The sequence below is a fragment of the Camponotus floridanus genome, unplaced genomic scaffold, assembly GCF_003227725.1.
Source record: "Camponotus floridanus strain SB8 unplaced genomic scaffold, Cflo_v7.5 scaffold103, whole genome shotgun sequence".
Classification (NCBI taxonomy): Eukaryota; Metazoa; Arthropoda; class Insecta; order Hymenoptera; family Formicidae; genus Camponotus; species Camponotus floridanus.
In genome coordinates, this window is record NW_020229219.1 from 315122 (window position 1) to 330565 (window position 15444).

The following is a 15444-nucleotide window of genomic DNA, read 5'->3' on the forward strand; positions in this document are numbered from 1 at the left end:
ATAACTTCCCTATTTTTTAATTTTGTTTCGATATCATCTCTCTTTTGCATTTTTTACATAAATCATTTTCATATAATTTTCATTTGAAACATCTTCATGCATAGGGCGTTAATAAATATTCAGATCATTATATTGAAATCACCAAATATTCAAGGAATATCCAAGAGTATATACTCAATACTCTTACGCTGTGTCGAGTTTTGTTGGCGTTTGTATCAAAAGACGACGACGAAATAAAATATTATCGGAGGAACATCGTTTGAAACCATACGATTCGGCTTTTTCCAAAAACCACGCGGCGACTCACGTGCGCTCGCATGAAGTGCGAGTTTTCTTTTCTCTCTTTTTCTCAAGTTTCGCAAAGGCGCATAGAAATGATCCGGGAGAAAAGGGAAAAGGAAGGTATTCGATCGCTTATAGATCTAACATAGCGAAAATGCGATGAAACGTAATGTGAAGATCGCTTGTAATTATAGAGATACTCGAGGATACACAACGCGCATTACTCAATATATAATATATATATACAATATGTAGCACTGTCACCCCAAGAGCCGCAAGACCCTACAAACTCGCGACGAGTCGCAGTTGCATCTGCGAATAGCGTTGCGAGTCGTAACGCGTATGTACATCAAGAGGTCGGATTAATTCGCAAACGGAAGATTTCGATTCACGAACTTGCACGAGAATTCGAGAATTTAATTCGAGTCGTCGAATAAAATTCCGCCAGTTTTCCGCCCACAATCTCGATCCTCGAACTAGTTCGAGAAAAAACGCACAGATGCAAAAAAAAAGGATTTAAAGTCTCCTGGCTCAAGGGAAGTTTCTGACACGAATGGAAGGAGTATGGGGTTTTACTTTACACAGGTTGGAATAGTGAGATGGTGCGATAGTATAACGAAGTATAGTGCTGCGCATTTCTGCGCATGATGCGACTACGTTTTATCGAGAGAAGGGCTCGTTAGTGAAACGCCATAGTCGCCGTATGATTACAATATAACGATGCTAATATATAATAATATTAATATAATAATATAATAATACTAATATTAATAATAATAACAATATTTGCAATTACAAACTAGTCAGAATCTCTAATGACTTCGCGAGTTGAGTTTGTGATTAGGCATTTGAGCAGTGTCTTAGACATGAGAGAAAATGCTAGTCGAAACTAAAAAAAAACCCGCGCGTGTTCGATATTAACAACTAATCAATTATGTGAGTGTACGCATTATCGTTATATCGATCCATCATGGGCCGACCATATCAGTTTTCGCTGGTGGATCGAGAGTGAGCGAGACTGTCGCGATATACTTTTGCTTAAAATTGGTTCAAGAGCGATTTGCAAAAAACTTGTCTCGATCTATATTCCTTGTTATCCGCGTTCGGAGAGACAAAGAGTGTCATGTGTAAAAGTATTAAAACATACCTCGTAGTTCGATAGAAACATGAAAAACAAATCGATATGCATCGCACATTCACGCGTCACGATTCATGCACGCGTACACGCATTTCCTTTTTTTCTGACTTGGTCGTCCTTTTCTTTTCTTTTCTTCAATGTGCGGATTTTCGCTCTTTCCTGCCCTTAGGTATTTCTTTCTTTTTTTCTATGATATAGCGAATCGGATTCCGGATCTGTTGGATCTTTGCCCACAAACAGGACAATTAAACGATTATGATCGATCGTATGCGACAAACCAATCCTTCATTGCAGTGCAATCGGACGTATGCTCACACTCGTAAACTTACTTGGTAAAAACGCGCTCGCGATTATCTCCTCGCGTTTATATCCTACGACTTCTAAACGCTCGATTAGAATACGAATTTACTCTTAGCAAAAAGTCGTCCAAACCGACCACGCTTTATATATGACAGCACGCCCGCATGGACTATCCATCGCTTTTCAGCGATATAGTTCAAATTTAATATGCTCGTCGCGCGGCGATTACACTACCAAAAAGGCAGAAAAACCTCTAAATATATTGACTTTGAAATCGCGATCTACCGATTACGTTGCAAACTCTCTTCTATTCTCGCAGCAAAGACATACGCGAAGACATCCGTGCTATAATCTATGGCGGATTCTTCTCTTACGGCAATGCCCTTCCGCCTGACGCCTTCACCTGATTTCCGCCAACCTTGGGAATCGCGCCGATTATCTTAACCCGGTTCTGCGAAGCGGTCTGCTGCTGTTGCTGCTGTTGATGTTGCTTGTTATCGCAGAATTGCGGCGGCGGTGCAAATACCATCACCTCCTGATCCTGGCCGCCGGCAGATGGACCAGCGTTGAATTCCGGCGGCGGCGGTACAAATAAATCGTTGTTCTGCTCCTCGGCGTCTGCCTCAATCGGCGGTGGCAACTGTGCTAGACTGACCGCGTGCCTGGTCAATAAACCGCTGCCGCCATAGCCCGGTCGTTTGGTCTGATTGCTCTCCTTGTCAATCGGATTGATACCGGTTAGTAGAGCCGCGCCTCCCAAGTGCTGATTGTTCTCCTGATTGGCCAGATTCCTCACGGCGGTATCGTCGAAGCCCATCGGCGGACCCACTGGCACGTCCTGATCCGAACTAACGCCGCTCGAGCTGTTGTCGCCGTCCTCGACGAGCGACTGCTGCGTCTGTAGAAGAAAGTCATTCGGGTGGCTTTTGGATGACTTGAGCTGCGTGCGCACCTTCTGGATCTCCTCGACGCTGAACGAATGTGGCAACGAGCCGCTGCCCGACGAGCTTGAGCCGGACGTGTTGGAATTACCGGATGTTTCTCGCGTCGCCTCCAGCTTTTCCCGCGCCGCCGCTTTCTCGAGTTCCTTCGCAATCTCCGACTCACCATCCTCATCCGTCTCGTCGTCCTCGCCTTCATCATTTTCCGACTCTGACAGGCTATAATCTGGTTCGGGAATTGGTGGCGCCGAGTTAGGCGGCACGGTCGTTCCGTTCGTGCCGGACGCAATCGATGAGAGATTCGTGACGGATGAGCTAGCATTCAAGATAACAGTTTTCTTCTTCCGCTCGCGGATACCGGCCGTGCTGTGACTCCTGGTAGTCTTCAACGGTTGTGCATACTGATTGTTACCATTCCCATTGCTGTTCATGTTACCAACATTGTTATTCAGTGCTTGCTGACTACCAGTTGACTTGAACATTGAGCTGTTCGGCGGATTGCGTAGACTGTGAGATTTCCTAAGATGCGGGCGATTAGCTGGTAGACTACGCGAACGATAACCGACAGTCTTCATATCTTCCGGCGAGGCGTACAATTTTGCACTATTAGAGGGTCGGAAGCTCGACATCACTCCGTAACCACCTTCGACCGTGGCCGCCGCGAGTTCTGTGAAAATAAATATATCAATATTCGTCTTGATGCAATAAGGATTATTATACAAATATATTAAGTTAATTTGTTACGATTAATCACTTTAACATAAGAAAGTGACGCTATAAGTAAGATACGTTGTACCTTGTTTTTTACCTTTGACTTGCTGGATGTGCGCCATGTTGTCGTAAACCGAGGCTGGAGTAACGACATCTGGCACGTTGGCGCCAACATTCACTTTGACGACTTGTCCGACCGGCGGAGGTGGTGGCGGATGATTCGGCGGTGGAAGTCCGTTTCTACCGCTCAAGGCATTCACATCTTCCTGGCTTCTGTGACACTTGGGCGCCAGAAGGGACGAAGACTGCACCTGCACGTTGAGATCCGGCGTGCTATGGAAGTCTCTGTGGAGATCGGAACCTCCGCCCAAGCCGCCAAAGAAGCGCACTTTTGATTGCGACTGTAAATGGAAGGATAAGTGGTTCGTATAGACTGCGACTCGCGAATGATCAGCGTCATCGCCTTGATAATTCGAAAAAATTCGGAGCGTAATTTTTTTTTCGTTTAAGGAATTGCAATTTACAACTGGATCAATGAAAGGACAAAGGATAGAGTATAATACAGAAAGGCACAGAAAGGAATATTGGAGAAATGTGATATGAGAATGAAGCATACTCCTGCTAAGCGTGAACTCCAAACTACCGTAACTAACACTAACCCACTACTACCATTACCATTGCTTGCTTGCGAAAAGTTATCTAAGTGTTAATACTGTCGTATGCTGCGAAGAACACGTAGTAAGATAATGACGTATCGTCAGTCTTCCATGCTTATAGAACCAATCCCGAAGAGCGACATAAGGAACTGAAGGAAATCGCAAAACTTGATTAAAATGCAAATGCGCAACTGGTTATTCATACTTGAGGCGTGAACACGAAGCACGTAGGTGGCACCTAACGCCCTCGCGGACGTCAGATTTCTTTTTCATTTAGCAAATGGCTTAGTCACCTGAAATCATGCAAGCCACGGACGAGCTAGAAACAAAGTATTTTGGATCAGTAATATAAGTAGTGGTCCTCGTCGTCTCGCCCACACCAGGACCGTCCCTTGCTGTGCACTCGCACCGGCTTGCGCGCAAACTATAACATACATGCAAAAGAAAAGAACCACCATTACCATTGCCCAGAGAGAAGAGAAGAGGATTCACCGAACGCCGGACGACTCTTTCAAACACTGGTAGACATTTTTTTAAGGGTCCTTAATAAATTACTATTCGACATGGAGATATTATACGAGAAAAATGAGTAGAGAAAAGAGAAATTATCTATTTAAAGATTAGGGAATCATCAAAAAGTAGTTGTCTAAAGGGACGTCGGAGAATTCAATCAAACTACTGGATGAGATGAACAAACATGTTAACGTCCATTAAGAACATCCACTAGGGCAGCTCTCATCAAGGGGGCTTATTATCAACATATAAGAAAAATGTTAAAAAGAGAAACGCGAGCGCTCTTTGTAACTTTGAGAGTGTGGCGAGTCATCCTTACTTTGCCCTTGCGCTTCATTTCCGCTACGCTCGCGTACACCCTGCCGGTCTTGGCGGGCGACGACGGATGTGACTTGGTTGACTGACCAGTAGTCTGAAAGTGAGACGAGCTCATCATGGACGAACTGTACTGACCACTGGCGCTACCCTGCTGCCGCTGAAATAGTTCCTGGAAGAGAAATTAAAGGACGAAGCTAAAGCCTCGGTTTCGTCTCGTGCACAAAATGCCATTCAATTCGGAGACAACGAGCGCACGGATAGATTCAGTGTGATCGAGCAAGAGAGAGAGAGAGATAGAGGGACGTTGCAACGCGCATACGGCCCAGGAGGGGCGAGAGATAGTTACTTCGAGTTCCGCAGCGGTAATCCTGCTGGACGTTGGACGCGATCGAATGCTGGCCGTTCTCGGTTGCACCGGAGTATTTTGGCCAGTATTCGATCCAGTTGAGGGCTGCTGCGGCATATGAATCGATTCCGCGCTGCTCGACTTTGCACCAGTCGATGCAATTTCATCGCGATCGTCCCTTTCGCCACCTCCTTCTGCAAGAGAAACACGAATGCATGGTGGGGATATTCATTCTCACCGTAATCTCGCGCGCGTACACAAGAAAACGGAGTTTAATTTATTACCTAATCCCGCGACCATCGATCGCGCCCTCGCCCGACCTACACTCAGTGTCGTCTTCGGATCTCTTCGTGGTGGTGCGGGAGCCGGAGATCTACCGAGAGTACCACCGATCACTACATTGTTGTTACCTTTACGCGGTAAAGTCGCATACTGTCTCTGGATAGGTTGACTAGTTGGCAACGCGGCCGCAGATTGAGAATTCGGAAGACTAATCACCGGCGAAACCACTGTCATTCGCACCAACTCTCCCGATTTTCTGATCAAGTCGACTACGTGTTCATGGGAGGCCGTCGTCACGTCCTCGCCATTAATCTGAAATATTCATGAAAGAATTATTTCGCGAATTATCTTAAACAATAAAATGTTATTATATAAAATTATGAAGCTTATTAGATCTACAAAATTAAAAAGAGTTAAAATAAGTGTAAAGATAACATCATATAAATATATTTTTTAATTTTTTTCTCAATGATTTATCGAGGTTGAATTTTGGTTATCACTCTTTACTTGAATAATCAATATATCAGATATAATTTTTATTTAGATAATTCTTATTTAAGATTAAATCAATATCCGCGAATAATCTTACTTGAATAAGAAAATCTCCTTTTCGGAGACCCGCTAGATCGGCCACACCTCCTTGATCGACATCGTCCAGATATTGTAGCGCCGGATACCTGGCAGACGGTGTTAGCTCCATCAACGGCGAAGTGGCTTTAGCGCCGCGCAACACGAACCCGAAGCCTTTTCTCGAACGGTGAAGAACAACAGTGCGAGGTTCCGACGTGACGCTAAAAATACAACGAATGATATTGGATATCGTGGATACGTAGTATAAGAATATTATCGAACGTTGAACTTACGGCTTCTTTAGTCTAGGCGCGGTAGCAAAGTATTTATGCTGCGACTCCCTGCGACCTAGAACACGATTTCGTCCGTCTCTAGCGGGCTGCGGGCCTAGAGGTATGTTTGTGTGACGCAGCCTGACTTCCTGAACGCAATGCGCGGGGAATAGACCAGTACCTTGTCCACGTAGGACCCCTTCTAGGAGGCCGCAATCGGTAGCACCGGTGACTGTTAAAAATAAAGAAACAAAAACACGCTTGCTATCAGAATAATATTTCTGGGCGTTACCTACAAAACAGAAATCGAGAGAGATAGAGTGAGATGGTTGTCATTCCAACACATCGGTCACAGAACACGAGGATAATTACGGAAAACACATGGAAAATCACAAAACATCGCTCGTCGCTGTCAAATCAAAGTCAACGAAGTTAGACGAGAAAGAAGAAGAGAGAGGAATACATTTGTTGGATTTCCTGGTGTACCTTCAAGGATGTCTCCTTGATTGATAGTCAGATGGCCGGTGATCCCGCTGTTGTAGCTCTCCACGCAGACAACCGTCGTACCGGGAATGGATAATGAATTGGTCGTGTCGGACTGCGAGGTTCCTACCCCGGAACTGTCGCTGATTACGTCGGATGCTGTGTCACCGAGGCTCTTGTCTAAAAATCGACAACGGTCGGATATACTCAACATGATGATGCCTCATGGATCCGCATCGCCTTACCGAGCAATAAAATGTCATGCAAGAGATCGAAATCTCTTAGAAAAGACAGAGAAAGAAAGAGAGGAAGAATATAGCTACCTCATAACGCTAAATAAAAACTTTAGCGCACTCTTGGCCTCAAAAAAAAAAAGGAAAAAAAAATAAAAATTAATTCAATTTGACTCGCCTAAAATATGCTCTACGACGGCAATAAGAGTTCTAAACATTGCCAGCCGCATTGTATTTGTCACACCGTAAGAGTGACGGCCTCTAATGAATGTTAAGCGCAGCGTGTCCCTCTTCTCGAGCGAGAAAGACTTCACTCAGCTCGCACGCGAAGAGGAGCCACTAAATTCGGGATCTCTAATATCCTCGGGGACATCAAAACGGAAGCATGCACGAACCATCAAAGCCAACGTCCGACTAACTCTCATCGTGTCGTTCGACCACCTTTGCGCGCCGTCGGTTTTTGGTGGTGATGGTACTACATATACACATGATGATGTTGCATTTAATAATTGTTTAATTGCTTCACACGCGACAAACTTTCGCTCAGAGGTCCGCTTCCTCATACCTTTGAGGGTAGTTGATTCGATTACCTCTCAGAGAGTATCCAGAGTATCTACGCATATTTGAGTTGATTTCTGCAGCTTGTGAATCATCAAGGAACAGACTTTCCTTATCATCGAACAGTAAGGGAAATTGAAGGGGATAGAAAGAGAAAAGAATTAGTGTACCTGTGACGATGCTGGCCGAATCCTCGCCGGACGGTTGATTGCTGCCTTCGGACAAGCTCGAACTGGCCGAGCTGAAAGGCGCTAAGCTCCTGCTGCTGGGCGACGGTGACGGCGGCATCTCCATCTGCGTTCTGTGCATATCGAGGCGGTGCTGCAGTTCGAGCCGGTGCTCTTGCAGCCTCGTCAGACCCTCCATTCTCAAGTTTGTATAATTCTCCGCGCCACTCGGCAATCTTGAAACGGTGCGTACAACTTTTAGGGTACATCGGCGATCGGTGCTTCGCGCTGATCAAAACGCTAACCAAGACACACGGTGGCACGTGTATTTTCTTTTAGTTATCCAACAAATGCGATGGTCAGATTCTGATCAGAGTGAAGCATCGGCAATCGCGAACGTACCGCGTCGATTGTCATCGCTCGTGATGACATAACTCGAGGCGTCGTTTCATTTTATTTTATTTTGCCACAGTGATCCAGTGATCGGCGACGCACGCGCGATTCTTCATCTAATGCTTACCTCGCGTTAGGATCTCTCAAGGGATTTGGACTCTGGTACTCCGACGTTAGTCGGTGGCTGTTCTGTTCGGACGGTATTCGGTTCGGTAAGTCGTTTCTGCTCGACTCTACGGACGGTACTCTGCCGAGGCTTCCGTGATGGACCGATTCGGTCGATTGACCAACGATCGCGATTCCACCGGTGGAGGGATACTGTTCCGTGGACGGTACTCTGCTCATGCCCGCCGCGGCGGTCGGGTATTGCTCCGTGGACGGTACTCTGGTCAGCGTACTAACAGTCGGGTACTGCTCGGAGGATGGTATTCTGATCAGAGTGGCGTCGTATCGTTCGCTAGACGAGGCTCTGCTCAACACGACGCCGGACGGCGACGCGTATTTTTCCTCGGACGCGACCCGGACAAGCGTGCCGGATGACGGTGGAGGCGGAGAGTACGGTTGCTCCGTGGACGGTACTCGATTCAGGCTCGCGGCGGTAGCGTATTGCTCGGCGGACGGTACTCGCGTTATACTCGAGTACTGTTCCACAGAGATGGTTCTGGTGAGAGTACCACCAGCGGTACCACCACCGGCGCTAGACGACGCCGCCGCGTGTTGTTCGGTGGACGGTATCCTGGTGAGGGTGCCCAGATTACTCGCTGAGCAGCTGGTCGTCATCATTGTGGAAGTGCCACCGAAGGCCACCGAGCGCCGCTTCGGGTTGTAACGTGGCGGCCCTTTAAACGGTACTGGAAAATCGCAAGGGTTGCAAGGTTAAGTAAAGAAAGGATTACTTAGCCTTACAAGAGAGAAAGAGAGAGAGAGAGACAGAGAAAGAAAGAGAAAGAAATAAAGAGAGAGAAAGAGAGAAAGAGACTATTCGTTGTCTTCTCAGACGTCGACGCGACTCTTCAAAGATGAAACGTAAAATTGTGTCGAGCTTGCTCGTTAAAAAATCGAAATGCAATAGTGTGATCGCAATTTATGCCGAACCCTAAACAGCGTGCATATAATTCACTTTGAAAAAAAATTTTAAAGATATATTAAAATGATTTAAAATAAAATTTATATTTCAAATGTAATAATAATTTAATCAAATTTTTTTTTCATTTCAGTAAAAAAGAAAAGATTTTAAGTATAATTTATTAAATTCTTGTTCTGAAATCTAATAATAATTTTGCAGAAGAAGGTCACATCGGATACCGCTTGTACTGTCTAGGGTTAAAAATGATTACACATGTAAGTGTCGCGTAGTGGAACAATGTTTTCGTGACTGAAACGGATATCGAACAAATCACTTAATTGGCGTTGCGCGTGTTAAGTATCACGACAACCGTTTATTATCGATCGTCATTATTATCCGCCTTCTATCGAACGCGCGGGTGTGTTAGTCGCGTGGTTACACATCGTGTACGTTATGTTTGCCGAAGCGAAGAGTTTTACGTTCGGGCTCTCTCTCGGAGCTCCGTTCTCCACGATCGATCTTCCGGTGTCACGAAAGATCGTCGTGCGGGATTTTTGCAAAGCGGATTTACAAGCGGTCGCTGTGTTGCACACAAGCACGCACGCACGCACGCACGCAGGCACGCGCGCGCGCACAATGTTACTTCACGATGATGATTATTGGCTCTCTCTCCCCGGGTAACCCCGAACAACCAGGTATTGCTCTCGTCGTTTTATCGTGCCGGCGTGTACAGGTCGTCTCAGAATCGACGGAAAGCGGATGTACGGCGTTATCCGTTTTGTGAGATTTGGTTGAAAATAAATACCGATAAACATTATTGTTGAATTCAAAGTTTAATTCGAGGTGACAATTTTGTTCGAACGCGATTTTAATTTTCGCGACTCAATTGTCAGAAATGTCACGTGTATATCTGAAATTTCGAAGTTTGTTAAGGGAACGTGAAATGAAATTTTTCACCGGAAATAACGCGCTGCGTGTGCAGTTTCGCCAATTCCGGGACATTCTGTACAGACGGAAAAGCGGTAGAAAGCCACACACGCAAGGATAACGACTTCATCCTCGTTCCGTTGTATCCGTTTTGTGCGATACAATGTGCTCGAGATTATACGGGTAAGTCTCGTCGGAATACGTCATGTGCACAAACGATCGACGTCGCCGTCACTAGATCGTCGGAACATGTGTTTCTTCGGATTCTCCCTCAGCCTCCACAGACTCCGACGATCCCCGTGAGGTCACGTGGATTCACAACGTATCTCGAACTACCAAACATTTTACTAGTCAAGACATTCTTGCACAAATTCAATACTGCCAGAGAATAAATATCAATGTCGCGTGAAGATAGGTTTCATTTATTAATAAGCAAGAACTCTCTTCTGTCAAAAGTCAACTTACTTTTTACGCGCAATTATAAATAAAACGAAGATATAAAAATCAGAGGCAAGTCCATATGTGACTTTTAATTTATTGAAATTGAAATTTTATTTTTATGACAATGAATTTTTAAGTCTGAAATTTATTTATTCGAGAAATCGAGGCTCGATGACATCTTGTAACGCGAATCTGGCAGCACTGATCCATTCGACAGTGAATCAAAGATACAGTACCATTAGTTACTGGAAAGCACAATCTATCAAGAGGTAGTGTCCTTACTTCTCCTCGGTATCACAAATGTACTCGACGTCATATACACGACCATCACCACCAAAAATTCCCATGACATGATTGTAAAATTCCTTTACGTTACTCGTCACACAGTACAGACACAAGTAAATAGATAGGTACATTGACATACGTACGTCACACTCACAACCCGTCTTGAGTTATATATACACAATTCCAGAGAGGTAACCCTTTATAAGTAACTACGTACGAGAAAGGAGCTACCTATCTAACGTCTACTTCTATATTATATACGAGAAGAACAGCGTGCAACATGCTCATGCCATGCTCGGCTCTACAATCATGCAATATAAAATGCCTACATCGTAATTTCTAAGCCACGATCTCGTTCGTTATCAGAGATAAGCTCTGTTAACTTTGTTACGTCACACACCATCGCGACCACGTGCGATTTTTTTTAGCAAACAATACCAAACGAGATATCTTAGATATTAGTCTCGGAATATAGGACGAGATATCGCCGATAATCCGATAAGCAGCGATTATTAAAAGCTCTCGATAAGTTATTTCAACTTTGATTTCTCGATTTTTATATCGGAATATTATACGAGAAAGATCGCGAAACCTTTGCCGCTGAATCTCGATGTCCTTCCGTCTGATTAACGATCTTTAACTTATTTAATAAACAGCGGACACGTTCGCAAATAGAGGATTAGAATCGGACAGTCACGTTGATCAGCCGTCGCGGGTGTGGCGAATGAATATGGAGAAACCTCGACGAGAGTAATGAGATTACGGTTATCCGTCTTCCGAGCCCGTTCGTCCCATTCGTGATCCCGGAAGGACCGAACGACCGGCGCCGCGTTATCATCGTTGCGCGAGCAAGGGTCGTCGAGAGCGACGGAACAATGTCCGGAGAGAGAAGCAAGAACGCAGAAATGGGTGGGGGGGACGCGAGGGGGAGGAAAACGAGAGGAAGAAGATCGTCAACGTCTGTCGTTTATTCTTGCAGCATCATGCCTCTCCAAGCGAGTTTCCTGCGCCCGGATCCTCGCGCCCCCGCGTTCCTCTCCCTCTCTCTTCCCCCCCCTTCCTCATCGCGAAGTCCGCGAGTTTTATGATTTTTGACATTTCGTGCGACGTTCATAACTCACCGACTTCCTCCGGTTGATAGTTCTTGATGACTTCGGCGAGTTCCATGTTGCCGGCGATCACGGCGACTTGGTACGGCGTTTGGTTCGCATAGTTGAGCGCGTCCTTCTGCGCGCCCCTGAAGAGTAGCTGACGTATGCACGAGGCGTCCGTGTTATTCACCGCGCACACGTGCAACGGCGTGTTACCGGACGCGTTGCGCGCATTCATGTCAGCGCCGTAGAAAAGCAGGTGGTCCAGATGCTGTACGAGATTGTTGCGACACGCCTGCGGGCATACGACGCGAGTAGGCGGATATTAGTCGCAGAAATCATTCAACGTATCGTTCAAATTGCATTCTTCGCAATTAATCCAAACATTGATTCGAATATTTTTTTACGAGGGAATTTGCGAATGACACTCGAGCAAAATTTCGCTTTATCGAGAAGAAGAACGAGTTTAGAGAGAAAATATATATGAATTCTAATATTTTTAAAATAGAATTAAAAAACATACTGGTTGTTTAACTTTCATTAAAAAATAAGGAAATGAAGACCAAGACTTTTTTTATCAAGAGATTCATGCTTTGTAAAAAAATATTCGCGACATGATATATTCTTATTAATTTTTCATTATATCTATAACACAGAAAATTTGTCAGACAAAAACAAACAAGAACCTGATGAACTTCCTGCCAGCCCTGGAGGTCCTGCGCTCCTATTGTCGCGTGATCGTGAAGCAACGTCTCGCAGAGCATCGGATCAGTCTTGTGAATAACGCTATAGTAGAGCGGCGTCAGGCCCTTCGTATCCTTGTAGTTCGGGCTGGCGCCCAACTCCAATAGCGTTTTCACCGCCTCCAAACTGTTTCGTTCGACGGCACGATGCATCGCCGTTAGACCCTCCTTCGTTCGATAGTCCAATAAAGCGCCGCCATTGACTAACGCAATTATAACTTTCGACGGTTTTTTCAAGGTAGTTGCCAATGTCAACGGCGTCTCTGAAATGAGAATTAAAAAAATTTTTTTATTTTCGTAACCGCGAGAAATAAATTCGCAATATTTTTCTTCAGCATCAAGAGACAAAAAAAATATTGCTCTTTTGTAATTTATATTATTTTTGTATATTGAAAATATACCAAACTTCGGGTAAAATGTTATCTATCCCCGTACGATAAAATGATTACATAAATTTATTTTAAAATAAAAAAATTGAATTATTTAAAATAAATTAATTTGTTTAAATATTTTAGAATAAGTCGGGGCAGTTGATGAAAATCACGCTGCGCGACTATACGGGTTGTTTTAGCAATTTTCATGCAGCTGCAATTGCGTACGCGAATTACCTCCCGTTTCCTGACAGTGGAAGTTAGGATCCAATCCCTTGCTGCACATCTTCGCGATCTTCTCGACCTGACTGCTCTGCACATAATCCAGTAACCTCCGCAAATTCGTCCTGGTATGCATAGCCTTGAGCTGTTTCTCATCCAAATGCAGCATCTTGTACACCCGCCTCTTATATTTGAGCTGGAATTTATTTGAGAATAATGACACTTGTGTGCTCTCGAGACGCATCGTTACGATTATTATTACAGAACGGCGCTTCGCTTTCCATCATGTAAAAGCATGAAATTCATCCTTCGGCGAGCTAATTATTTCCATATTACACGGCGATGTAGCGGCTTGAATAAAATCATAAATTATGCGGCGAAGTAAGATATATCCACAGAGATATTTAGCTCCGACTCTGATCGTCGCGTGCAATTTGTCGCGGTATAGATTTGCAGTAGCTCCGTACAGTACTTATGCAAATACATCGCGAGAGATCGCCAAGCGTGGCTATCGTTATCGTTAAGTATATCTCATCGGCGAAGATCGTCTCACCTCGACGGCTATATAATTGCCGTTTCTTATAATCTACTGCACACGAATACGTTCGTCACGCGCATTTCTCCGTTATCGATGAATACGCAATAAACCGGACGTGACATAAGATGCGTAAAGCACTGAAGAGGCTCCGCCTTCAGGAAATTGAACCCGACTACCCTCCGCTTTTTCTTCCATCGAAAATTCAATCTAAAGCCATCCTCTCATCTCCCCTCATCTTTCTTATATTATACATCTTTCACAGATTGTAATAAAATTTTTATTAGACAAAAGCTATATCCGGAAACTAATAATGAAGCACGATTCTCTCTTTATTTATTCGCGTTTCTGACGTTTAATTTCCCGAGATTTTCTCTCCTCTGTGAAATATCCATGAAAATTTTAATTTAATATTTAATTTAATTTATATACAAGTTGAAGGCTAAATTTTCAGCTTCCATTTAACCGCGGATTCTCTTTCGCTGAAAATTGCACTGTAAAAAAGATATCGCGGAAGGAATTACCCATCGCGCGATTTCTTTTCCGAGATGACCGCGTGGCCGCGTTACAAACAATAATAATAGCGCGATATAAAGACTACTATGCCGATGCGCACGATAATGCGCTGGATGCTTAAGTGCATCGCGCTGCCATCATCAGATTAGGCTTTATCGCGTTGCAAACGCGAACTCGATCTAACGGTGTTGCTTATACGAAGGAAGAGGGTTATCGAACGAATTTTGCGGGTGAAAAATGAAAATTGGGAAATGCGAGGGCGTTATTAAATTTTATCACAAAGATTCTTGTTTACCCTTTAAAAAGGAACGACGGAATGCCAATATATATGGAGTAGATAAAAAAAACAATTACAGGGAAACTTCAACACAAGTCTTTTCTCTTTTTTTTGTATCGAACGAATTCTATCTTTCAGCTGGATGAAAACAAGGGATTAACGCATAACGCTGATCTTGAATGGATCGCGACGAGCGTGTTTGACAATTAATTATTCTCCACCGCGCGCTCTCGCGACTGACAGCCATCGCCGACAGGCAATTGTCAATTTTCACTTTTCATTCATGTATTCTCGTATTCGCCAAAGTGGTTCGTCTCGCCCACGTCTCGCCTCCTGTCCCGGATTGTTCGACGATACGTAACTCGTGCAAAATGAATGGCTCGTCAGGTGATCAAAGAAACTGAATCGAAGCGACCCTGAAACCGACCTCGTCCGACTACGGCGCTTTCGTGACGAAAGCGGGTCTGAGATTGACAGGGAAGGGGGATTCGATTATTGTAATAAGAAAGCTTTGTTGGCAGAAGCCTGATATTACCGGCGAAATACCGGCGATTTAGACGCGAAGTTCATTTCGTATTCATCCCCGATAATAATGTCCCGGCGCGTCTTAATGTATGAGTAGCCCCTTATTGGATATCGTTCTCGTTTACTCGGTAAAGAAATCTCCTCCGAATAATTTTATTCCCATCGCGTATTAAATAAGGAAAACTAAAATAAAATATAATCTTAGTTTTCGCTCAACTTATATCTCTCAAAGAACCTGTTTTTCTACTATACTCTACATTTACATATATTTAATTCTCAACT

The 15444-nt window shown here is 44.4% G+C and overlaps 1 protein-coding gene across 7 annotated transcripts in view; it reads right to left on the reverse strand.

Moving 5' to 3' along the window:
• Positions 1 to 449: 449 nt before the first annotated feature.
• The window catches only part of LOC105255365 (SH3 and multiple ankyrin repeat domains protein 1), a 115019-nt gene continuing 100024 nt past the window's right edge, over positions 450 to 15444 (reverse strand). For 3 of the 7 annotated variants that reach the window (XM_025410776.1, XM_025410773.1, XM_025410768.1), the window contains 13 exons: positions 13325 to 13505; positions 12660 to 12979; positions 12004 to 12268; positions 8291 to 9014; positions 7774 to 8006; positions 6816 to 6992; positions 6351 to 6561; positions 6077 to 6278; positions 5490 to 5799; positions 5206 to 5399; positions 4861 to 5028; positions 3470 to 3773; positions 450 to 3328 (listed from right to left, as the gene is read on the reverse strand). In XM_025410776.1, coding sequence (XP_025266561.1) covers positions 2091 to 3328; positions 3470 to 3773; positions 4861 to 5028; positions 5206 to 5399; positions 5490 to 5799; positions 6077 to 6278; positions 6351 to 6561; positions 6816 to 6992; positions 7774 to 8006; positions 8291 to 9014; positions 12004 to 12268; positions 12660 to 12979; positions 13325 to 13505 — 4527 coding nt within the window. In that variant the 3' untranslated portion in view covers positions 450 to 2090. The remainder of the gene's footprint in view (positions 3329 to 3469; positions 3774 to 4860; positions 5029 to 5205; positions 5400 to 5489; positions 5800 to 6076; positions 6279 to 6350; positions 6562 to 6815; positions 6993 to 7773; positions 8007 to 8290; positions 9015 to 12003; positions 12269 to 12659; positions 12980 to 13324; positions 13506 to 15444) is intronic. The other 4 variants (XM_025410789.1, XM_025410784.1, XM_025410767.1 and 1 more) reach the window with 3 other exon arrangements.